This window comes from Pteronotus mesoamericanus, unplaced genomic scaffold (assembly GCF_021234165.1).
Source record: "Pteronotus mesoamericanus isolate MK-2021 breed Mesoamerican mustached bat unplaced genomic scaffold, CSHL_Meso_final contig_25, whole genome shotgun sequence".
NCBI lineage: Eukaryota > Metazoa > Chordata > Mammalia > Chiroptera > Mormoopidae > Pteronotus > Pteronotus mesoamericanus.
In genome coordinates, this window is record NW_026555105.1 from 1,896,178 (window position 1) to 1,921,920 (window position 25,743).

Consider the following 25,743-nt stretch of genomic DNA (forward strand, 5'->3'; position numbering starts at 1 on the left):
TTGCCCCCCCAGCTGGGGGGTGGGCGGGGGGCTGAAGGCCCTGCGAAGGTACCACCCAGCCCTGGGGCAGGAGGGGATGGGCCTGGCACCGCGCCTCTGGGTCCAGGAACAGACGCGAAGTGGAGGACAAGGAGGCATCAGCAGATGACCACCTTGACCATCTCTCCCCGTGCCGTGCCTCAGTTTCCCCATGTTCAGGAAGGGGGCGTCAGGGGTTCCCTTTCCCTTTTGCTCATCTTACTCTTCGGACGCCGGATGCAAAAACTGCAATAATGTCACTGAGGTCGTGGTGCGCCCACAAGCTCAGAGTGGGTGCAACGGGCATTTGCTGAATTTTATCCTTTTTCCCCCCAACCCCCGGGCCCATGTCCCTCCTTCCCCTCCCTCCTAAAGCACCCACTCTCGTCTGTCTGGTGTGGGACCTCAGCTACACACACGGAAAGTCATACCGTCTGCTGCGTGTGCTGGCCCCCAAGGGGACGTCCGGAAGCGAGCGAACGAGCAGCCTCCTGACACCCGCCCGGCTCCAACGCGGCAGCCCCGAGCCCGGCATGGGGTCTCTGTGTTTTGGGGACTCCTGGCGAATGGCCGTGGCCTCGCGAGGGCCTACCACCCCAGGCCCCACACTGAGAGCTTTATTCATGTCACCTCCCAAGATCTTCGCCCGAGCCTTCTGAGAAGCCTCACTTCCGAAATGAACCAAGAGGCTGAGGGGTAGCCAGAAGCCACACACCCCACAAGCGGCGGCGCCAGGACGTGACCTCCGCCGGACGCCCCGAGCCTTCCTTCTCCCCCACCCCGGCATCCACAGAACCCCTCCCTCACCTTGAACTTTCTTGCTTCTCAAGTGAAACAGACGGAACCAACCTGTCCTTCCTACAGTCCGCCTGGCCTGGCGCGTCCAATTAGCTCCAAACTGTCCACCAGTTCAGAACGGAGGTAGCGGTCTGGGTGTCGTCTGGGCGGAGCTACCAGTGTCCAGACTAAGCTGCTCCTCCAGGCCTTTCACAGTCAGCGGCAGACAGCCCCGGCCTCAGCGAGAGAGGCGGGGTGGGGCTGGGGGCCCAGGGATTTAAAAAGAAAGCCCACCCCAAATCTCCCAAGCAAGAAGCCTGGCGACATAAGAACAGGGGTTTGTTCCTCGTTCAGCGATGAGTTTAAGCACCCAACAACTATGCAGTGCTCCGGGGCTGTTCCCACGGGAGCCATGCCCTTGAGTAGAGGGACAATGATGTATTTCCACAGTTGGGGACTGGCAATCCAAGGGTGAGTTATTACGTTAATGAATTCTTACTAATATATTAATAAATGTGTGGATGAAAATCAGTCACCGATTCATCTTGGCCCCACCCAGAACAACAACCATGACAACTGAGATGTTAGTCATTTCACCCACCCACCCCCCCATCCACCCACCCACTCACCCACCTGTCCCTCCATCCCTCCCTCCAACCACCCATCCACCTGTCCATCTACCTTATCTACCTGTCCTTCCACCGTCCATCCCTCCATCCGCCCGCCCACCCAGCCCTCCGCCCATTTATCCGTGCTCCATCCACCTACCCATCCATCCATCTACACGTCTGTCCATCCACCCACCCACTCGCTCACCCATCCACCCACCCACCCACCTAAAACACGCTCACTGAACCCCTGTGTGCCAGGCGGGGGCGGGAAGCCCTCCCCACACACAACGGCCTGACGGAGCGAGAAGACCGCGGGCGGTGCGAGGACCGGTGGGGCCGCTGCCGGGCAGCCTGGGGCACTCTCACTGCCTGCCTCCCCCGGGAGCAGGTGGACAAGAAGCCACTGAGGACGCAAGCGGTTTAGAGTCAGACCAAGGAGCCAGACTGTCAAGCCCCAGCCCAGGCTCTCACTCGGGCTCCACCTCACACCCGCTGTGTGACCTTCGGCATCTCCCGAGAGCCTCGGGGCCTCAGAAGCCTGGGTCCTGCCCCCAGGCCACTTCTGCGGACACTGTCTTCCTAGCCCCACGTGGCAGCGTGCCATTTTACAGAACGAGAACCTGAGGCTTGGAGCGAGTCACAGGGCAGCAAGCAGGGCACCCAGAGCTCAGAACAGAAGGGGCCCCCGTTCAGACGCCTGCCCTGCACTGCACTGCGCGAGCCCGCGAGCGGCAGCCCCTCCCGCTGAGCCCTGCCCTGGTGAGTCACTAGGTGGTGGCACTAGGGTTCGAGGTCAAGCCTTCGACGCGAAGGTCACGCTCGTCCCGTGTGGTCTGGTTGCTCACCTGTGCATTCGCCTGGCGTGTCGTGGGCCCGTTACATACAAGGCACGCGCTAGGCACAGGCGTGCGCGGGTGTAGCTCACAGCAAGGCTGACGCCGCAGCAGCCACCACAGGGACAAATGAGGATCAGTTACCCGATGCCCTGTGCTCTCTGGACAGCGGGAACATGGTTTCCCTGCCTCAGTTTCTCCGTCTGTAACAGGGGAGTGGGGGAGAGGATCCTGTTGATGCCAGCCCGGCCAGCAGGGCGCTCTGCAGGCAGCAAGGGTCACAGAGAGGGGTGCATCCCACTCTGGCCTGGTCCTAACCGCCCCCGCCACTGCCCCCGCGCAGCCCCGCCCACCCTTCCCACGGGGAAGCCGCCTGGATGTTTATTTGGTTATTAGATAACCAGACCTGGGCTCCCTCCTTTGATCAGACACCCCTGATAACGAGCCGAAGAAACAGACCGTTTTATGGCGCCATTTCGTGGGACGATCTTATCTTAACAGGAGGAGGTGGGTGCTGGTGGGGAGGGGGGAGGCGGGTCTGCTCTGCAGAGCGTTCCTGCGGCCCCCACCCCGCCCGGGCCTTGCAGGGGAGCCATGGGGTGGGAGGAAAATGCAGAGGTGAAAGGCTGGCCTCCCTGCTCCCAACACCGCCGTCTGGCTCCCACACGCAGGCTGTGCCGGGCCCCAGAAAGGGCCCCCCGTGTGCCCCCCACCCCGCAGCTCCGACCCCCTGGGGGGCCCAGCGCTGGAGGCCCAGATGCCGGAACGCTGCCCGTGGAGGTGGTCACGGCCGGCAGATCGGGGCTGGAGAAGGAATTTGCTTCTCCTCCAACCACCCGTATAATCACCACCATCACCGATGCTCCGGGTGGTGGTTGGGAACGTAAGGGGTCAGGGACTGTGCGCATACCACCCACCCTTCCTCCGCAAACGCAAGGTCTGGGCCACAGATCTTTTGGGGGATTTTTTTCTGGTTAGAAATAAATATGTGCCTGAAGCCAATAAATAAGTTTCAGCTTAGATTCCTTCTTCACCTTTTGCTGGCTCTCCTCGGGGTTGGATGAGGGTCTTGTTCAAACATGATTCACTCATTTCCTTTGCTCCTTTGCATTCTTGGAGGAAAATCTGCACGGCCTTGGAACAGGTAGCTTACCTGCCCCACGCTCCTGCCCCCTCAGCCGCACCAGGTGGCCCCCATGCCTTGGCCGGCTTCGCCCACTCCCCCGGGGGCCCCCCCGCCCGCCATTAGCGTGATGATGGGCGGGGCAAGTGCCCTCCACCTCCCCGGCCCCCCCCCACGGGACTCTCAGTGCCACCCGCAGGGTTTGCTAAGACCTAGGAAGCACTTGGCATGTGGGCTTCCCCATCGCTCCTGAGCCTCTTCGAAGGCTGTTACCATAAAACGGGCTTATTCATCAAAACCTTCAGGTTTGGGTTGGGGCAATAGCACAGCGGGACGGGGCATCTCACAGGGGCGCAGGGCATCTGGGGCCCCGGCAAGGCCCGGGCAGCTCTGCCCGCTTCCAGCTGTGGGGCCTCAGGCCGCTGGGCCGCCCTCTCCGAGCTCGCTCTCCCGGTTCTGCAAAGCGGGTCGGCAGCCCTTCCTCCTTCTCATCAGGGGGTTGGTTCGGTTATAAAGCAAAAGCGTCGAAAGCATCTGGCCCTCACCAGTTCTCAGTAATTGTCAGCAGTTCCTCTTCTGTATAAGTCAGGACAGCAATTTGTCATGCGTGGTGGGGACGGCCGTTCACTACGTTCTGAAAGTGCCGAATCACGACCTCACCTGGGACGTCCCTGGGGCACCGCCCCCGCCCGTGCCACACCGCGGACGCGCGTACCCGCACCAGCCCGGCGCCTGGGACTTCCAGGAGCCCCGCGAGCTCTGCTTCAGTCACAGACAGAATCGCATGCAGCTTTTAAAACGACCCGTAACTGTAACATTTGCAAATTTAGAGACACATAAGTGCCACGAATAATTGCAATTATGCGATTGTACATACCCCGTGCAACTCTCCCCCACCCTGAGAAGCTACCCCTCTCCCGAGAGCCGCCCATGTGGCACGGGGCCACCGTCTGCCGGCGGGAGCTGGCAGGATCTGTCTCGGCCAGGCCGCCTCGCGTCTCGGGCTGCTCTCAGCAGTCCATGGAGACCAGAGGAAGGTGCCCTTTTTAGGGGGCGGGGGACTGGTCGTTTCTCCCACGGTTCCATTTGTGGAAGCCCACACTGGGGCCTCACTCTGCACTCTTGCGATTCTGTTCCGCCGGGAGCAGAAGAGGGTTAAGGGTGGCCCGGGTGGCCCCGGGCTGGGGTCCCTAGGGGCCTCCCTCAAGCTTCCCATGAGGAATCAAAAAGTGGGGTGCTGTCTCCTGACCCCCAGGGGCAAGCGGTCCACCAACACAGACAGATGGATCTATAACCCCCAGGGGCAGGGTGACAGCTTGGATGTGCGCCCTGGGCACAGACCTGTCCCCAAGCCTCCAGGACCTCAGCAAGGGGACGGTCTCCGTTTCTCTCTTCTCTGAGTCTCTCTCTCACTTCTGTTCTCCTCTTCTCTTTCCTGTTTCTCTTTTTCTCTGTCTTTTTCTCTTCCCTCCCCCTTTTGCTTTCTCTTTCTTTCCATTCTCTCTCTCTGTTAATGGCAGGCAGCACAAAGAAAATAGACACGGAGATCTACCCATCTCCCGCCCTCTTCCTGCCCCTGCTTCCCTCAGCCACAAGGGCCATGCAGGTGGGTGCAATCTGCTGAAATTTTTTCCCAACTGAGGGATTCTTTCTCGTCTTCACTCATAAACCCAATAACGGGTGGAGGTCCTCTCTCAACCCTGTCTCCAAGCCTTGCCTGCCACTCGGGAGCAGCCTGGGGAGGCTCCGGCCTGGGGTTGGGGGCTGGTGGCGGTTGGTTTCCGGACATGCTGTGCGTCCTCCGCCTCCACCCAGCTGCCTCTGAGCTCTCACCCTGAACGGACTCACTCAGCTGGGAATTGCGGGTGGGTCGGGAGGAGGAGTTGGGGCCGGAGGGTAGGGGGAGCCCAGCCTCGTGGGCCCCCACACTGTTCGCCTGGATGCTCTTAGGAGCCTGGAGGAGCTAATTACCAACAGTGGCCGCTGGCTCGAGGGGCGCCCCAGGTGGGCGACTTTCACTGTGCCCCCAAACCGTCCCCCCACCCCGCGCCGGCCCGCCCAGCTCCAAGTTGATGTGACTTTTCCAAGAGTATCTAAATAGCAACTTCAGGGGTCTGGAGACCCAGCGCGGGGCAGAAGAGCTTCCTCTCGCCGCCCCGTCCTTCCAGGAACCAGCCTGGCCAGCGGTGCGCTTTGGCGGGAGGAGCGCACCGCTCAGGTTTGACCAGGACAGGAGCTGAGGGAAGCCGCCTTGCTCACCGCGGAGACTTTGGGGGAGGCTAACGACCAGGGGCGGAAGGGGGTCGGGTGGGGGGTCTGAATGGCAGGAGGAGCTGCGCCAGAGGGCTGGGCGTGCTGCGCGGGTGTGCGCGCAACGCCGGGGGCTGTCTCCACCTCTTCTGGCAAGTTGGACCTATGAGTGCGCAGCTCGACTTACAACCATCAACAGTCGGAAGGGTGAGCGCCGAAGGGGGCGCAGGGCCCTTGCAACTTCTTCGCAGGACCCCAGTTGGGCTGCCAGCGCCCGCTGCCGCCTGAGAGCCCCGCGCCCGCGCCTCACTCCGCGCACCGTGGCGGCGCCCCCGGGCCATCCTGCCAGCCCCGACGGGATGCCTGCAGCCATGCTTCCCTACGCTTGCATCCTGGTGCTTCTGGGAGGTAAGTCTCACCGTTCCGCCCTCCCACGCCACCATCACCGGCTCCCTCCCTGAGGTCAGTGAGACGGAGGAGCTCGCCGTCTGAGGTCCCTGAGGGTCCTTGGAGGCCACTGCAGGCGTCTACGTACCCGGTCGGTGATGCTGTGTCCTGCGCGCTCCACCCGAGGCTCACCTGGTCGGCACCTGCCGCACCGCCACGCCCCTCCTGGGCCCCGCGCGGAGGGATCGGTGTCCTCGGGGCCAGTGCGCACCCCTTCGCGCTGCGCCGTGCGTGCCTCTTGGCGCTTCACCTCCAGGCACTAAGAGTAGCCCCTGGGGCGGGGCTTGGGGGGAGGGCGCTGCGCCCTCCAAGAAGAAGGAGGATCGCGGTGCCACTGTGAGGCCCGAAACAAGGTACAAACCCCAGGTGTTCATGCCAGGGCCACAGGGTCTGGTCTTGTCCTCGGAATCCTGGACCTGAGGGTTCTCACAGCTTGTGTTCGGACGCAGAGCTGGGGGAGAAGGTGGGGGGAGGGGCGCGGTGACCCTGGGCCCAGTCTGGTGCCCACAAGCCTGCCGGTAGGGTGTGAGGATGGGGGAGAGGGGTGGCCAAAGGGCCCGGGACTCCTGGTAGAGGACAGCGTGCCTTCTCCAGGATTAACTGCTCTCCCACTGGGGAACTGGCAGAATTCTACCGACGCCAACTGACCACAGTGTGCCACCTTTGGCCAAAATGAAATGACCACCACAGCCCCGGAAGTGTGCCCAGCCCGAGCGCCCTCACCCTGGGAAGCATTAAGAATTCTGGTCCTGGAGTCAGAACACCGGGCTCAGAGCCCCAGGTCAGATTCCGTCAGCTGACGCGCCTCGGTCGCCTTGTCCACCCGCGCTCAACCCGCGCGCGCGCTGTCATCTGCCCGATGGGCTCACGGAGCCCTGGCCCCGTCCGGGCTTCTCGGGAAGCACCGAGCGGGCTGCCCGGCGCCAGGACGCATTCGGCCGGGCAGCTGGGTGCCACGGGACAGCCAGGTCCAAAGGAAGACGCCCAGGTCCCACCGGGCGCTGGTCAACTGCATTCTAGTTAAGGAGCGAAGTCTAGTCTGCCTGCAGGAGCCCCTCAATCAGTCCTCTTCCCCACCCCCAATTTCTAAGCACAGTCTTTGGAGGAGAGAGGAAAGCGGTCTGAAGGAAGGTCAAGGGCCGGTGGGCTAGCACTTCGAGGAGTCACAGACGCGTCCATCCACAGGGCGCATTTACCACAGGGCACAAGGCGCGCAGTCACGCAGCTGCCCACCGCTGAGGAGCCCTCCAGCAACGCAGAACCGGCGGGCAGCCCTGCTCCTGGGTTGGGGAGGGCAAGGAATGTCCGACTGAGGGGGGGGGGTGGCTGGGCGCAGAGGCGTGTGGGGGAGAGGGCCGAAGCGGGGAACACCGCCTTTATGGCCTCCTACACCCCCTCCCCATCTGCTCCCTCCCGTGGGGATGGGACAGTCCAGAGCAGTGGGACCGATTGCCCTAGAAACCTGCAGGCTTGGTCTCAGCGCAGGGCTGTTGTCCTTGGCAGGCCCTGAGCTCCCCGTCATGCCAATAAAATCACTGCAAGCTTAGCATCGCGCTCGCGCTCAGGAGTCCTGCTGCTTGGCTCCTTGGCCACCGCTCGCCCCGCAAGTCAGACAGATTCCACGGGAGAGGAGCCAGCCGTGCCCAACGGGCTGAGGCGCGTGGAGGAGGCGACCCGCTGGCCCTGCACCCAGACACAGACGCCGGGAAGGGCGACGCGCCCGCGCGGGCAGCCTTCGCCGTGGCCTGCCCTAAGCCGGGCACCATTTTCTACTCAACGCTTCTTTCAAAAGTCCTTTTCACCTTGGGCTGGGCTACATCGCCCAGCAACAAGATCCTTCTGCTTTAGTGAAAGGAAACAGAACCCAGTTAATCCTCAAATACTTACATAATGCAGGTACCTGAGCAGAAGCAGGCCTGGGCTCCAGGTCTCCTCCCCAGGTTCCGGAAACGCTGCGGAGAAAGGCGCGCCAGCGGCCAGCCAAGTGAATTCACACCGAGCACGCACACACGCGCACCCCAGGGTGCCTCCGCCTCGCACTGTTTACTTCTGCGGTCCAGGGTCCATCGCTACAGGGCTGCCCCGCGCACTGTAGGATGTTTAGCAGTGTCCCTGGCCTCTGCCCACACTACCTGCCACCATCGACCCCTCCCTCGTTATGACGACCATAAAGGTCTCTAGACCCCGCCACATGTCCCCTGAGGGACCCCGTCACCCCCAGCTGGGAACCGCGGGAATGGCTACGTCCAGCTCAACTGGGAGCTTTTCTGATGAATCTGTCAAAATCACCCAGCTGGATGGACTGTGTTATTCTTGCTCTGAGCAATCAGGAAATCAAGGGTACAGTGGGGCCCCCAGAAAAACAACGCCGCAAGGTCGTGTCTAATTTGGACGTAGATTTTTCCCATTTGTTCTCGCTCCGTCTTGTCTCTGAGAATGTCCTCTTGGCGGGTGTCGGGAGCTAGGCTGTGCATGAGTGCGGTGAGGTACCCACAGCAGCAAACCTTCCCCAAAACCCTGAGATGCCAGCTCCGTCCCGTGCCAGCGCCACGGCCCCCAGCTTTGGTTCCCTCCGCAGCAATTTCTGGCTTTAAAAAATCTCCTTACTCAACAACTTATGCCTAAAGGGGGAAATGAGAAACCACAGCGCCTTTTTTTCTCTCTCTCTCTTTCTCTCTCATTTTTTTTTTTTTTGGTCTAATTTCAGTCCTGCTTTTATCTCTAACCATATATTTTGCGATGGCAAGTTATCATTTAGAGACAAATTAACTAGAACAAAATCACAGGCTAGTCCGCAATAAATTAGTTGTCAATGTGGGGCTCCACTTTGAATCCGAGAATAAAAATGGGGAAGAAAATTAACTGAAGGGCCCTCGTCCGAAAATCAAAAGTGAATGGAGGTCAGTAATCATATTAATTATTTAAAACAAAGGAAACGATCAGCAGAAACTTTCTCCTGCGGCGTCACAAGGCGGTCATCGAGGACAGCCGTTTGGCCTACCGTCTGACAGAGGCTGTGATCTCCAAGTTCAAAATAACCAGCTCCAGGCGGAGAGAGCAGCTTCCTTGATTTCAAAACCATCTGGCCAGCGAGCCAGTCGGAAGCTCCTCAAGAAGAACTATCTGCACGAGACGGTGGATGTTAAACTGTGTTAATGACAGCTTTTAAGCCAGCAGGAGCCCCTGATAAGACTTCCAAGATACAGTGCTTCCCCACCCAAGTCAGTCTGCAAAACGCAGAGTGATAGCCTAACGCGAAGGAAGGGAGGCGGCTGCCCTCCGTTGGAACGCGAGGGCAGCTGGGCTGGGTTAGGGGCCTTGGAAAAAATCCATTCTGTGATCCCAGCAGCGGGGGGTCAGGAGCTGTGGCCAGGAGATCAGTGTGGTCGTGGCTCACGCCAGAATGGACTTTTGTGCAAAGCCAGCTTCCTGCCCCCAGACGACCCTGACACAAGAAACGGGGACCTGGGAAGCGAGGGGCAGCATACAGGAGGGGCAGCCAGCGGGCCAGCAGGCGCCAAGAGAGCCCGGAAGAGCACACCCAGACCTGGGCAGACCGGGTCCCCCCCGAGCTTTGCCGCCTTCCCATCCTGTGTCTGTCACCTGGAGAGGCTCAGCCTGCGTCCCCATCAGCGAGTTGGGAGCGGCGGTCTCTCCTGCCCCGAGGAGTGCTAGACAGGCTCCGTGAGGGCTGTGTGGCCAGGACTTGACACCCAGAACCTAGTGACCCCTCTGTGCTGTCCCCGCAAGGACTGGGCGCTGCATTGAGTGCTCCGGACCCGGAGAAGAAGGGGGCGGCCCCACCCTCAGCCGACCCCCAGTGCAGCTCGAATTGGGCAGGTCACTTCTGTGTGCCTCCCTATAGTGGGTGTCCCCAAGAACACCGTGATTGTTGCAACGATACCGGCCAGGGCAACAAAAATGAGCCATCGTCCCTAGGGAGTGAGCCAGGCTGCTGCTTGTGCGCTGTCTCCTGCCATCTGCCCCCACCACCCCTGGCCCAGGCGCGGGCCTGTGAGTGTCTCTTGCCTCTTCTGTGAGATGGGAATGGTGGCCACGGGGTGGGAGAGGTGAGTGAAGGGGGGATGTCTGGCAGAGGGGTGGGTGGCGGCACGGTGTGGCACTCGCCCATGTAAGGCACTGGGGACAGAGGGCCGAGTGAGGCCACCGCCCCGCCCCAGGGAATTGGGAGTCAAATTGGACAATGAGCTCTGCAACGAGCCGTTCGCCCCAAGGAGTGTGCTCGGGGCGGGGGGGGGGGGGCCAGGGGTGCCTGGGCTGGGTCGGGCGGGTCAGAAAGGCCTCCCTGCAAGGCTGAGTGTTACCTGAAACTGGAAAAGCACGCAGGGAGGGGAAGCTGGCAAAGGCCGCGGTGTTCCTGACCAGCGCAGGCCAGTGGCGCTGGCCGGAGAGGGTGAGGCGGCGGGGTGGACGAGGTCAGCGGCCGGCAGGGCCGTCGCGGAGGGCCGCGGGGCCCCAGGGAGGGGCTGGACTTTGTGTCCAGGGCAGGGAGGGGCCCACAGAAGGGTATATTCAGCAAGGGAGAAAGGGGATGGCACTACAGGTAATGAGTTCCCCGTCACTGGAGGTATCCATGAACAAACTGGGTGAGTGATGGTAGCAGTGGCTACAGAGTTGCCTGGGTTCTTTGTCCAGCCCTGAAAGTCTCTGCTTCTTAGGAACCCCACGGCCTCCTAGCGCCAAGACACATGCTTTCAACTGTTATTTTAGCCCCGCCGCGTCCCCCCCAAGCTCAGTGCCTAGAAATGACGCCGGCAGCAGTAAGGAGCTATACTCACCGGCACTCGCGCGTCCCGCAGGCTGACCGTGGGGCCCACGCAGCAGGTGGGCGCAAGCGCCGCTGTGAGCCCCACCTCCCAGCATCCCTGGGACGGGGGCACATGGGGCCCACCCCCTCCCCACCCTCTCCCCTAGGGGGTCGCCCTGGTCCCTTCCCCTCGTCACTTCTGATGGAGCGCAGCAGCCACGCTCGGGTGTTTTTGAGGTGCAGGACGCTGCTGTCAGGTGCGGAGTGTGAGAAAGTCCGCCCTGTGGAGCCACTCGGGTCTGCGGGACTCAGCCCCAGCCAGATCGCTGTCCACACAGCCGAGCTCCCCACCCTGGCCCCCCAGGTCGGCTCTCCCCTCCAGTGCCCTCGGCGCCCCCGACCCTCACCCCAGGCCACTTCGCCACGGCTTGCTCCCCCTCGGAGGAGACGGCGGCCCCCACCCCGCGGCCGCCGGCAGGACACAGCCGCAGGGCGAGAGGCCACCTGCCTGCCAGCCACACTCTTCTCCGCCGCGGCCTCCGCACTCACACACGGTGTTCCTTCTGCCTAAAACACCGTTCCCCGCCCCCAGGCGCCCCTGCACCCGCAGATACGGGCGTAAATTCCTCACAGGGGAGTTGCTGTGGCAAATGTGGGTTAAAAAAATGTGGGGGAAGCGTCAGCAGTGGCGGCCAGACCGGGTCGGAGGAGGATGGGGGCGCAGAGCGAGCAAGGGAAGGGGGTCGGCAGCCCAAACTTCTGCTTCCAAAGGCACGAGGGGGTGCACGGTGCTTTGGTCTGGCGACGTCTCCAAAGGGCGGGGCGGTGCCGCGTGTTTGGGATGCCTGTGCTTGTTTCCTAGGGCTGCTGTGCAAAATGCCCCAAAGGGGTGTCTGAAAACACCAGGAGTGTACTGTCTCCCCCTTCCTGGAAACATGGCCTCTGCTGTCGGCAGGGCCACGCCCCCTCCGAAACCTGGGGGGCGACCTTCCTTGCCTCTCGCAGCTGCCACTCGAAGCCCTTGGCGTTCCTTGTCTTTATTCTTCTTTTCAATTCCCGTTGACACACGACGTTACGTTGCCTGTGAACGCATCGCTGCAGTCCCTGTCCCCATCGCCACGTGGCTGCCGTCTCCCTGTGTGCCTCTCTCCTCCGCTTAGAAGGATCCAGTCATCGTGGCGTAGGGCACCCCCTGCTCCAGCGTGACCTCGTCCTAACGACTCGCCTCTGCAACTACCCTATTTCTAAGTGCGGTCACCGTCCGAGTTGGGACTTGAACACACCCTTCGGGGAGACACAGTTCAGCCCGTAAGTCCCGAAAGACCCGCTCTGGGAGGTGGGGCGCCACCAGATGCTTCTGGGAAGTGGAGAATCAAGAACTTACATCATCAGCCTACAGTTGAGCGGTGATGGGACCGGACAAGCCGTAGGCCAGGGGCCCAGCGAACGAAGGGAGGCCAGGAGACCAAAACCTAAATGCCCAACATTAGGCAATGACATCAACAAATCTTGAGGGAATTACGCACCCACAAAAACTGTGTATCAAAAAAATATTGAGTGATATGGGAAGATACTTTTGGCACAATGTTAGAACAGAAACAGCGTGTGTACATTTGATTTCAATTATGTTTTCATGGGGGGGGGGGTCAGCATCCTTACTTAAGGAAAAAACTGGAAGAAAACAAGAAATGAGGCATTACCTCTGAGAGGTGGGACTATGGCTGATTCCTCTCTTTGTCCTTTTATATTTTTTCTGTATTTCCTACAGGATCAGTTCCACGGGGGACTCCAGTGAAAGGGCCTGGGTGTGGCTAGAAGGTTAGCAGCCGAGGCTGGTTAGAGGAGTGATGGGGGCTGGGCCTTGTGACCCCTGACCTGGCTATGGCGTCGGGTCTCGGTGTCGGAAATGGGGCCGCCCAAAATGGCGCCAGGAGTCCTGGGCAGGAGAGATGGGCTCAGGCAGACCGTGCTCCTGGTGCCGACCTGGGGAAGCGCAGGGCCCCCACCACCCAGACATTCAGAGAGCCAGGACTTGCGCTTCCCGGGGCCCCGGGCTGCTGACCGTCTCTCCGCCTGGTCGGTCCAAGCGCCGCGAGAGGCACTGCCCGCCACAGAGCGGACCCCGGGCCGGTGGGCCCTCACCAATGCCGGGGGGACCCATGGTGCTACGTGCCGCTCCCATTAGCAGGGGCCCCGAGGTATCCCTGCTGCTGGCCCCTTCTCAAGTCCTCTCCTGCTTGAAGCCAACCTGCAGTGGACGGGGGCTGGGTTTGCCTGCCCGGGTCCCATACCCCCTTCTGCCAGCGGCAAAATTCCCCTTGTTGACACTAATCCCGGAGGGATGCCAATCGAGGCGCCGCCCCTCCCCTTGGGGCAGAATCTCAGGAGGGGCAAATAGGTTGCTTGCCCCAGGACCTGGAACCTGGTGTGCGGGGCTGGAAGCTGACACGCATCCCGCCCACAGGGGTGTCCTGGAGGAACTGCCTCCCCCGGAGCACCCCTTAGTGCAGCGGGCGCCGGGGCCCTGCCGAGGGCTCCGCCTCAGCTTAGCGAGTCAGACGCGGCTTCTGCGGCCCGCAGCCCGAGCACGTCACCAGCAGGGCTCCGGCGCGCCCCTGAGGCCGCGCTCTCCGCGCAGGCGGCTGAGTCGGTCCACGCCGCCCTGCGTCCCCGCTGCTGCCAGCCTCCGGCCCGCTGTGCGCGACCAGGCCCGGGCTGCCTTCCTCCAGCCTCCGCACAACGCATGCAGAGAAGGGGAAGGAAAGCAGCAGCTCTCACCCAGCCCCGCTCTTGCCCCCGAAACAGCCGTCAAAACAGAGAGCAAGACGGGAACATATTTAGCTTGGAACTACCAGTGACCACAGTAAAACGAAATGGCTTGTTCTTTGAAATATACAATCAGACTGGTTGTAACTTGTGTTTTTGGGTGGTGGGGTGTGATACCTAGATAGTGTGAAACTTAAGTCTATTCTCTGGCCCTTGGGTTTTACCCAAACGCTGATGGGCAGCCGTTCCCTTCAGAGCGACCGGGTGACCGATGTGCCCACCGACCTGTCGGTGGGTGCCAGTCCCGGGCTCTTAGAACCGTCGGTGTTCAGGCTTGTCTTTTCTTCTACGGTCCTGCGGCACTTTTGCCGTGTCGTCTGCCTTGTGTGGAGGGCGAATTGAAAGTTCGCACTGAGTTCTCAGAAAGGGTAATAACAACCCCGGGACAGAGCAACTAGCTGCGTGGTCCCAGTAAACCCCACCCCGCGCTGTCAGGGACCACATGTGCCCGTGCGTGTGCATTTCTGCCGCGGACGGGGGTTAGGGGCCGCCTGACTTCCCGAGAGTCAGGGTTCCAGGTTACAGGGGACCCACCGAGCCCATCGCCGTCCGGGGCGCAGCACTGCCGCTGAGCGGGGCCGGGACGGCAGGCCAGGGGCCGAGTCTCCGGAAGCCATGGACCCCCAGGGATGCGCACGTTCACGGCCAGAGAGCTCCGGGGAGCTGCCGGCGGCCAGGGCTGCTGGAGATCGTTAGGAAGAGGGGGAAACGCGGTCCCTGTTGACGCAGGTGATTTGCTCCGAAAGTCCTTTTCTTCCTCTGTCCTGCGGAAGTGCAAAGACAAACCCCTTTCTCTGTCGACTCCTGCTTCTCATGCAGGAGACCGTCAGGGAGAGCAGGCCCGCACCATGTTTTTAGATATCATTGTTCACCTTCAACTCAGCGGCGGAAACATTTCTTCATTCCAGCGTCCAGTTCTTAAACAGGCGTTCAGTTGGCACCTACTGTGTGCCAGGCGCTGTTCTGAGCCCTGGGGACCCGGCAGCGAACAAGACAGGCCTGGCGGGGCTCTCATGGGGCTATGCTCTGGTGGGGGGTGGACGGGGAGCACAGACAATAAATTAAATAAATGAGCGAGCATGTGGCCCATGGCGTTAGCACTAGGAACGCAGAAGCAAACCGGAGCAGGGTGATAGCAACTGGGCAGGGGTGTTGCCGCCTGGAGGGTCTCTGGAAGGCCCCTCCAAGGAGCAGCACGGAAGCTCAGTCCCTGAACTGAAAGGGAGCCAGAGTGAAATGCCGTCTGTGCTCCGGCCAAGGGCCCAGCTGGGGGCTGTGCCACACCAGAGGGTCGCCTTTTTCTAACTCGCCCTTGAACTCAAACTAGCGTGGGGCTAGCTGTAGCCCATGAGAAGGGACTGGGCTGGAGGTGGAGGGTGGGGCGGGGTCAGGAATTCTGTTTGGCTGGGTTAGGCTTAAGCCATCTGAGAGCAGAGCTGCTCTGAGCTATGCCATGACTCACAGAAGGCACTGTCCCCCTGAAGGAAGCCACGCCACCCCTTTACAGAGCCCAGGGGTGGCTGCAGAGCTGTGTCAACAACAGCAGCCACAGGCTTGTCATGTGGGTGGTGGGCACCCCAAGAGGGCCGGCTGTCTCCCAAACTGGGCCCTAATGAGGAGGTGGAAGATGCACGGAATTAGAGGGCTCTGAAGCCAGGGTGGGGACCGGCCACCCAGATGGACACGCGACAGAGATGAGACTCCAAGAAAGGGGGACTGGGAGCCCATGGGCAAGAGCAGTGGCTGGAGGTGGCATCCACCGGGAGGGGACAGCTGCGGGGCGGCCTCCAAGGACAAGGGGCGTTGGCCCGAGGGAGGAGGAGGCCTTCCCACAAGCGGCGCTGCCCTCGGCCCGGCCATCGGGAGGCGCTGCCGGTGGACTCCCCGGTTGTCGGGGTGGGAGCTGTGGGCTCAGCGGGCGTCCAGGTCCCGACAGAACCCAGGTGGCTGCTCAAGGCAGACTCTCCTCCAGTTCCTCCTCCAGCCGGGCTGGCCCTGTGAGGCCCTCTTCCTGGTCCGGTGAGCCCTCCTCAGCCTCCCACAGACCGGTGATATGTGGCCTTTCCCTGGTCCGGGGCCGACTCAGGAAAACCGAAGCTATAAACAGAATCCTTTTATTTTTCTTCCCCTTGAAGAAATTATATCCTTGTTAATCAGGAAATGAGATACTTGAAGTTGCACGTAAGCATTCTTTAATAGGTTCCCAATTACTGAAGGGGTTCGTTTTGGAGCTGAAATTTCAGCAGCTCCACAACAAGCTTACACCAGGCTCTGATTATGCGCTGCCCCTCTGAACAAATTTCCTTATTATTATTGAGCAAGACACTTCTGAAGCTAGTTTACATTGTCTTTGCTTGGCTGACCTTGTGCGTATTGAATTGGAAAATGCGGTTTGTATTGTAAGGCCTCTTAATAATGTATTTTTTTTTTTTTAAACAAGGGACTTTTCCATTGCAAATGAGACAAAGAACACCATATTTAGCACAAAGAGCGCCTCAGTCTATTTTGAAACATAATTTTCATTAGGCAGGTTTCTCACCGTAACAGGGATTTAAATTTTATTTTAAAAACAGCAACCCCCCCCCCCCCCCCCCCGCAACGCCCGCCGCAACACATGTTTATGTATATGCCTTCGCGGAAAGCAACGCCTGGAGTGAGGCTCACCTAATAGCACGAGGTGCTGCCGGGAAGGGGCAGGGTGCAGGGCGGGCCGGAGGGGAGCGCTGCCTGCCTGCGCCGGATCTTTTCTAATAACGGGAATGCATGAGCTGGGGCTGCAGGGAGTGCTTCCCACCCGCCCTGTGAGCTTGGGGTGCACTGTGTGTCTTCCCCCCCCAATTCAGAGGTTGGAGTCCCCCCCCCAGGACCTTGGAATGTGACCTTATTTGCAGGCAGGGCCTTCGGTGAGTTACAACGACGTCGTCGGTGGGGTCCTCATCCAGTGAGGACTGGGGCCCCCCAAGAAGGGGACACGTGGTCTCAAAGGCGCTGGGGGGAGGACAACGTGGAGACAGGGAGAAGGAGCCAGCAAGTGCGAGCTGAGGGGAGAGGCCCGGGAGGGAACGGCCCAGCCCGCGCCTTCATCTGGGACTTCGCGCCTCGGCGAGCAGGAGAGAATCAATGCTGTTGGTTCAGCCCCCAGCCCGTGGGGCTTTGTTACGGAATCGAGCAGAGCAAGTCACGGCGGCCGGGTTGCCTCCTCTGCGAAGTGGGCTGTCAAGGTGGACCCCGGGGGCAGGGCTGAGCCGTGGCCTTGAGGGTCCGTGGCAGCCCTGGGGCTCCCCCCACCCTCCAACCTCCGCTCGAGCCCCACTTCCACCCGCCCTCCCCCAGCCCCGGCACAGTCCAGCCCGCTGCACAGGACGCAAAGGGATGTTGGAGGGGTTGTCATCCCGCGACCTCGCCGCCACCAGCCCCTCCCAAGCACCTGGCACGTTTCTTTTCCACGTTCCATCCTTAAAAAGATGCCCCGAGTCCCTGGCACAGCTGGGCAGGCCTCCTGTGCTCCCCTCCCGCCCCCCCCCGCCCCCACGAGCCACAGCCCCTGCCCAGGCCTCCGGCGTTCCCGCTGGCCCCCCCCTCCCCCGCCCGGCCCGGCCCGCCAGGCCTCAGGCAGCGCGCTGGCCAGGACTTCCCTGAGGCGCCCGCCCCCGCCCCCGCCATGTGCTGCCCGTGGCGGTGCACACGTGGCGCCCCCCTCCTGCCCCACGCTGACCATGGAGCTGGGCTCCGGCCCGCGCGGGGCTCCTCTCACTGCTCACCAAGCTCTCCCGCGCCGGCCCGGGCTTGGCGTGGTCACCACTATAGGCAGGCACCCGTCGCACTCGCTGACCTTTCTTTCAAGGATTCAGAAAACCAGCCTGAACTCATTAACCCCGAGGGAAGAAGGACTGAACAGAAGTGCCCCTTGCCCCATCCGCTCAGAAATAGCCATCGAGAGCGGGCGTCGTCCCGCCCTCGGCGGGGCAGGCCCCATGTGCAGCCTCGGGAATCAGGCGCGGGGCTGGCAGGGGGCGGGGGGGCAGCTGCTCACGTCACAGGAGTAGCGCCCTTGGCTGGGGGTGCCGGCCGAGCGCGGGGACGCGGCCCTGCGATGGCCCCGCGGGGCTGAGGACGCTGGAGTGCGCGGCGGCTGCTGCCGCGCTGCGCCAGGGATGGCACGGCCTGAGCCTTCCCTGCCGCCGGGCACCTGCAAAGAGGGCCCCGGCCTGCGCCTTGACCCCCGCACGAGCCTCCGGTCCCCCGTGCGGACTGGGGCAGCGAGGCTCCCCAGCCGCTCACTCCGAGTTGCATGACCTGGCCGCCTCCAGAGAGGGGGCTGGTCCAGCCTGGGCTGCAGCCACCGGGCGCCATGGCCGTGGAGCCTCAGAGCGGGGAGGACGGGGCCCAGGTGTGTGCGCGGGGAAGAAGCTTCTGCCAGGAATGTCACACACCTTCACGGTTCCGTCACGCAATGGGCCTCCGAGGCCCTGCTGCGTCTGGATAGGACTTCAGCTCTTTCACACATTTATCAGCAAGGGCACCTGCTTCCTGATCTGCACTCACGAGGGGCAGGGGGTGGCCGGAAACCCCGTTGCTCCGGACGGAGGTACTGGAAGGCCGCCAGGACGCAGGGCCACGGGGAAGCTCTCCCTGAGGAGACGGCACTTGAGCCGGAGCATGAGAATGAGCCGGGAGGTCCAGAAAGAGCCTGGGGCAGGAAACGGCACGTGCAAAGGGCCTGGGTGAGCGTAAGCCGCCTGTCGGTCATCTCAGCGGTCACAAAACACCACACGCTCGGAGCCTTAAATGACAAACAGTTCTGGGGCCCGGGAGGCCCAAAGACAGGGGGCCAGCAACGTCTGTATCTGGCGGGGGCCCACTTCTCAGTTTTCCTTCTCCTGCGTCCTCTCATTGCCGAGAGAGAGACAGAGACAGAGAGAAAGAGAGAGAGAGACGGGGGCGGGGGGGTCCAGTCTCCTCCTTCGCGCATCAGCACACGGATCCCGATGGGGGGGCTCCACCCTCACGACCTCATCTCAACCTAAGCGCCTTCTGAAGGGGCCGCCTTCAAATGGCATCTCACTGAGGAGTAGGGACTCAACAGCTGGATTGGGGGCAGACACACGTCGATCCATATTGCTGGGCGCTGTGTGTGGTGTGCAGAGAGCGCTCGAGAAAATGGTGAGAGAGGAATCACGGCGGAGAGCGAATTTTGTCAGACTTGACGAAAGCCCATTCTTACTACAGTGTGTTTGGTGACGACAAAAATATGTACCCTCTCAAATACAGAAAACAGAGAGCTCTGAACCCATCTCTCACACCAAGAACAAACACCGCCATATCCCTGTATCGACTTCCCTTCCTTAAGCTTGCGTACGTCCTTCCTCGATTCCTTCCCTCTGGACCCTGCAGGCCTGGAGTATATTTTTTAGCTGTGCCTGTCCTTGAGCTACATAAAAGTTGCTTCACACCATGTCTGGACTGCGGCACTGACTTAGGTCCCTTCCTATTATGTTTCCAAGATGTGCACGTGCTTCTTCATTGCTGTATAATATTCCAACGTGGAAAGCCACTAAGCGTTCCTTTTCTTTTCTTTGGTCTGTGAACATTCCGTTTGCGCCCAGTTTGGGGCAATTACGAGCAAGGCTGGTACCAACCTTCTAGTAATTGTCGCCTGGAACACACGGGGCAAGAGCTATGAAATCTGAGTCAGGATCTATTCCCGGGTCAGGAAGTCACGTTAGCGAGGCTCCAAAAGGGTGTTTTCTTACGTGGACAAGAAGAAATACCGCAGGGGGATGCATTATGATGGGAGCCGGTGTTGCTCCCTGAAGCCTCCCTCATGTGCATGTGTGGGCAGGTGTGTGCATCCATTCACACGCAGGCGTGTGTGTGTGCAGGCAAATACCCGGGTGCTCACAGCAAAACGTATCTCTACCTGTGAGTCCTGGAAAATGTCTGTAAGCCGCCGCTCTCATGTAAACTCCTGGAACGTTAATTCACATGGATTGCTTTCCCAAGGAGTTATCCTGACTCACGCCCCCTCCAACAGGGCTCCCACGAGCCTTCCCCTACGTGTGCATTGGTGGAATTCATAATTTTTGCTACTCTAGGGAGTGCAAAAATGTCCCCTCATTGGGCCTTCCCTTGCGTGGCCCTACGAATGGATTTCAATGGCTCTCCCCGGGGTCACTGACCCTTCTGTGAGCTCTTTGGTGAAACCCTGGCTTGCGCCTTGTGCCTCGTTTCCCTGTATTGTTGGTGTTTTCTGGAAGATTCCAGGGACTTCTTTACCTACCCTGCACGTCCATCGCTGGCTGGGTACGGGGGCTGCAGACGTCCCTTCCTGGTCTGTGGCTTTCCTTTTCCTTCTCTGTATGGTGTCCTTGGGGTAACAGAAGTTCCCGGTTTTAACGTAGAGTTAACACTCTGCATTTTGTTTAATTTTCTTTTTGGCTCTCTTGAGAGCATAAAGATATTCTTCTACATTTTGTTCTAAAAGCTTTAGCATTTTGCCACTTATGGTGAAGTCTTTGATCAATTGGAACTGGATTTGGGGGTATGGTGTGAGGAAGGGGTCCAATTTCTTTTAATTTTGCACGGGGATAGCTAACTGTATGGCCCCGTTTATTGAACAGCTAGCTCTTCCGCACTGAGCAGCAGCCCCGACACACATCAAGCTTATAAATTTCCTGAGCATCTGAGCTCCTCTTGTGTTCTGTTGGTCAATGTATTTATCTTTGCAAGGACTGTACAATGTTGCAATTACTCTAGTTCTTAATAAATCTTGGTCTCTGACACTGCCTGCCCCTGTAGCTTATTTTTCTTCCATTTCTGACACCTTTGCTCTTTTATATAAGTTTTATAACCCTCTTCTCAAGATCCTAAAAAAAATAATAATAATAATCTGTTGGGATTTGGGCTGGACTCTCTTGTCCATGGATCAGCTCTGTAGAGACTAGACCTCTCTTGGCATTTCCTGTCTACAAATATATCACTTCATTCATTTACATCTTTTTGGACGCCTTGCAATGCATTTTTATAATTTTCTCCACATATGTCTTGCTTATTTTTATTAGATTTACTCCTGGATACTTTATACTTTTTACTGCTATTATAAGTGGTATTCCCCTGCCCCCATTTGTTGCTGTTACAGAACGTAATTGATTTTTTTCCCCACGGTGATTTCTTTTACCCCGACGTCTTGCTAAAACGCTCCTGTTGTTCCTAACAGTGTTTCTGCAGATCGGGAGTTGTGTAACAGCGAGCCCTGCCGCCAACTGACAGAGGTCGTGTCACTGCTTTGGGGACCCTCATGCCTCTCCTTTGTCTTGTCTTACCGCTGGCCCTGTCGGCGACGGTGGGAAGTTATCGGCGTCCAGGGCGATGGCGGCAGCCCTTCTTTCTCCTGACCTCGAACATCCCGTGTCTCACCGCAAAGAATTATCAGTTCACGTCGGAATTTGGGCAACGCCCTTACTCACCGGGAGGGTATTTCAAACTCGTTTCTCTTTTAATAAGATGGCTTTAAAGCGGTGAGGGGCTGTGGGGTCTTAGCGAATGCTTTTCCTGTAGCCATGAGTAGATGATATGGCTTTTCTCTCTTAACCTGTGCGTGTGAACGGCATGTGTAGGTTTTTCTGACATTCAGCACTTGCATTATCGGGACAGGCCCACCTTGGGCCCTCTCCACGATCACTGTAAAACACTGCTGCGTTCTACTTGCTCGTACTTCATTTGGAACTTGTGCGACCCTGTCCATACAGGAGACTGTCCCGTAACTGCCCCCCCAACACTGTCCTCAAAAGGCTTCGGGGGGGGGGCCCATCTCTCTTGAGGGTCCTGCGAAAACCAGGCGCGGGGCGGGAGCCCAGCCGGGGCACGTGGACGTCATTTCGTAGACACTGAAAATGTGCGGAGCCCCAGCCGTGTTCGCAGTCGGCCTCCTCCGCTGGCTCCTTCCGCGCTGACGTCCTTCTGTCGCGTCGCTTCGTGCTGCCACGTGTGGGAGTGGCCAAGGCACTGGAGGGCCCGGCGCATGCAGAAGGCGGGCTGGGAATGATCCGCCGTCGTGGGCTCCGTCCGTGTGTGTTGTAGCCGCTCGAATGGCTTGTCAACTCGCACCTGCCTGGGCAGGTGTGGCCTGGCTCCCCGGGACACGGTGGTCTCTCGCTGAGCACCTGGCCCCGGTCGTGACGTGAAGGTGCACTTGAATGGGTCCTCTGGCACCGTCTCCAGAACCGTGGGGGCAGGGGACAGACAGGCCACGGAAGGCCCGGTGCCGGAGCTGGCCGGTGGGGAGCTGCTTGACGCGTTTCCCAAACTGTGGTTATAACCCGAGATGTATGACATCGTAACAATAAGGAGCGGCCGAAAACAGCTCTGCTCACCGCCAGGAACCAGAAATGTGCCCAGGCAGCAGCGGCCGAAGGCAGGCCGGCCGGACCCCCTGCTCTGGCTGTGGGCTTCTTCCTAGGACAGCCGCCGCCACGCCACCGCACGCGCTGCAGGGAGCCGCGTGAGACACGAGTGGCCGGTCCGGAGAAGGCTCTGCTCGTCCTCCGGGCTCTGTTGTGCTTGTGGTCCATGTCGCCTTTACGGAATCTGTCGTTTCTCGTGAAATTTCTCCTCCCTCGAGCTGTTTGCTTTTATGCCGATTTTGAAGGGGGTCTCCCACGCTGAGTAAACCTCAGGCCCCCGGACTCCGGACCGGGCCTCGGTGAAAAGGCGCACAGGGGGGCGGGGCGTGCCCTTCCCTCTGCTCCTCGGCAGGGCTTGTGCAGGATTGGAATGACCTGTTTGTTTAGAACTCAAATCAGCTGTAACATAAGCAGGCCTGGGGTTTTTGTTTGGTTTTTTGTTTATTGAGGGGGTGAGAGATATGTATTATATATATCTCACTCAATAATATATATATATCTCACCCCTCAATTATATATGTCTATCTGGATCTTAATCTTCTGTTTTAAAAAATATAGCTGCTGGATCCATAAGTAGGTCCCCTTTTTATTCTTTTGATTCCCAACATTATTAATTTCTCTCTGCTCTTCTACCCACTGTCCCTTTTCCTTTTTTCTTTCCTTTCCTTTTCTCTCTTCCTTTCTTTCCTTCCTTCTTTCCTTCTTTCCTTTCCTCCCTTCCTTCCTTCCTTCTTTCCCTCCCTCCCTGTCTCTCTCTCCCCCCGCCTCCCTCCCTCCTTCTCCCCCCACCCCCGCCCTCTCCCTTTCGTTGGCCAGCCTTACCCAAGGTTGATCTCCGTTGCGGAGAACCATGGGCCTGCGTGATTCTTTGGCAGCTTTGTTTTCATCTCATTCGGGTCTTCTTTTTGCTTCTTATTGCCTCTTTCTGTTTGCTTTACTTGGGCTTACTCTGTTTCCCTTGTTCTAACTTTTTAAGTTGAAGAAGCACCTTCAGTATTCAGACTTTCCTTTGTAAAATACACACTCACCCGCCTGCAAACACCCCTCAAAGCCCTGCTGACCCCGCAGCCCGCAGGCCTGGACAACTGCTACTTTCACTGCCTGCTTAGCTCTAAGCCCCATAGTTTTAACTTACATTTTGATTTCTTCCTAGACACCTGAGTATTTTGGGAGATTTTTAAATTTCCAAACACATAGACTTCTGAAAGTGCTTTTACTTCTGACTTTTAATTCAGTTGCTCTACGGTCAGAAACCTGGCCTGTGTGATACCTGTTCTTGGAATTCTCTGGGCTCGGGCTCGGCCCCGGCCCGTGGCAGGTCGGGTCTGGGGATGCTGCATGTGCGCCTAGGAAGGGCGTGCCCTCTCTGACCGCTGGGCGCAGTGTTTTACAGACACACATGTACATCGGTGTAGATGTGTGTACACAACACACACATGTATGTAATGCGCACGTACGCACACACATCAAATGAATTCGATTTGTTTGCAGTGTTTTTAAGTCTTCTGCATCGTTACTGACCTTTTGTCTGCTGGACCTGTAAATAATTGAAAGCATTGTGCTAAAATTCTCTCTTGATGATGATGGATTTGTCAATATCTCCCTAGACCTGTAGCAATTTTTTCTTCTCACACTTGGATGCTATTTTATAGTCAGACCTCCCTGGTGGACGGCATGGATCTTTTAGGGAGCAAACTCTATCCTAATAGTGCTTTCGAAAGCATTTCTTGTTTTATCTGATATCAGTTCCCTTTTGCTTAGTATTTGGCAAGCGCGTGTTTCCAGTCCCTTGGAACCTTTTCTGGATCCTTATGCTCTAAGCACGTGAATAACATGTGTCAGAAGGTGAAAAAATCCAATTGAATAACATTCATTAATAGCTAGTAAATCGTATTTTTTTTAAATCATCTTTTTAGTTTCTATAAATTGTGCTGCTAATGCTTTTTCCTCCTTTCTTGTCTTTTTTTTTTTAATATTTAAGGGATTGGTTAGGTTGTGTTGATTACTATTAACTTTCTTTTCTTCTAGTTTAGAAGTTATTGCCCTGGCCGAGTAGCTCAGTTGGTTGGAGCGTCGTCCACATATGGAAGGTTAGAGGTTCAGTCCCTGGTCGGAGCGTGGGTCTCTCTCTCATACCAATGTTTCTCTCCCTCTCTTTCTCTCCCCCTACACCTCTAAAATTAATAAACATATCCTTGGGTGAGGGGTACAAAATAAAAATAAAAAGTTATACAATACTTCTGTTGTTTTAGTAGCTACCTCTGACATTATGTCTTAATATCTTAACCCTTCTCCTGATAACACAGGGAATTTAGAACACTAACCTAACCATTCCGCTCTCAAATCACACAACCCTGTTTCCGGTATTTTAGTTTTGCTTTTTTGGGGCCCCAGAAAATTAGAGATTATTAACTTATTCTTTTTTTTTTTTTTTTTTTAGGTTTATGACCTTTCAAATTCTTTGCTCATTAGAGCTTCTTCAAATCAGACATTCCTTCTTCGTAAAGCCCTTTGGGTGGAAGCTCATGTCGTGTAGTGGGAAACGCTCTCAGCATTTGTTTCTCTGAAAGTGGCTTTGTTTCATCCTTGCTCTTGCGAGGTTACTTGACTGGGTACACAAATCCAGGTGGATGGCTCTGTTCTCTCCTTAGTATCTTTAGTGTTCTTCAGGTTCAAGTGGCGATTTATTTTTATTTATCCTGCTTGGTACTCACGGGTCCTTCCTGGTACCAGTGGTGTGGTGTCTTTACTACTTCTGGAAAATTATCAGCCTTTTTTCTTCACCTGTTGCTTATCCTCTACCTCTTCTTTTCTCACCTCCTGAGAGACATTAGTTAAACTTTCATATTATTCACTCCTATGTCACTCAACTCCTTTTCCTTCATTTTCAGCCTGCTCTCTTTCCAGAATTTAGGGTGATTTCTTTACACCTATTTTCCAGTTCACTAATTCCCTCTTCAACTGTATCTAATTTGCTCTGTGATCCAACCATGAAGTTTTTATGTCAACAATTTTATTTTTAATTCTTAAAATTCTATTTGATTTTTTTCAGATCTGCTTGTTCATTTCTATAGGCTTGTATTTGTTGCTAATTTTTTTTAATTCCCTATTTTATTTCATTAAACATTTCATATACAATGTTTAAAAAAACAATTCCAATATCGGATGCTCTTGAGATATCAATTCCTTTCTACTAACTCTGCCTCCACAGAGGGCTGTTTACTTGTGTGTTTGGCGATCATTGACTGAGAACTCATATTGATTGATCTTCATCCATGGAATGACCGTACATTCCTTAACAGAGCGTTCACATCGGCTTCTCCCAGGAGTCGGGGGCGCCAGCACCTACGCCCTGCCCCGCCCCCGGCCTCGGGTCATAGCTGATGTTGGCATCGGCCCTCGGAACGGTCTCCACGGGTCCCACGGCCGCTCATTCGGGGCCAGGGAACTCAGAGGCCCTACTTTCTGAAAAACTACCCTTCCTTAAATCTATTTGCGTGCAGTGAGGGTGTCCCCTGACACGTTCCGAGAGCCGCTTTGCAGAAGCAGGGTGCTGACTTACAGCTTTCGAAGGCCCTGCCAGCTGCTCTGTGGAGAGTGGGTGATGACAAGGCAAAGTGGGTGCCGGGGGCGCAAGGTGGGGCGCCCTTCAGGCGAGGAGGGACGGTGGCTTGGCCCAGGCAGATGG

The 25,743-nt window shown here is 57.8% G+C and overlaps 1 protein-coding gene across 1 annotated transcript in view; it reads left to right on the top strand.

Annotated features, from left to right (window-relative positions):
- APCDD1L (APC down-regulated 1 like) overlaps window positions 1-25,743 on the top strand; it is a 94,168-nt gene that overhangs the window by 47,267 nt on the left and 21,158 nt on the right. Inside the window, exons 2-4 of the mRNA XM_054573536.1 lie at window positions 2,960-3,122; window positions 4,883-4,968; window positions 5,864-6,020. Of these exons, the coding sequence (XP_054429511.1) occupies window positions 2,960-3,122; window positions 4,883-4,968; window positions 5,864-6,020 (406 nt within the window). The remainder of the gene's footprint in view (window positions 1-2,959; window positions 3,123-4,882; window positions 4,969-5,863; window positions 6,021-25,743) is intronic.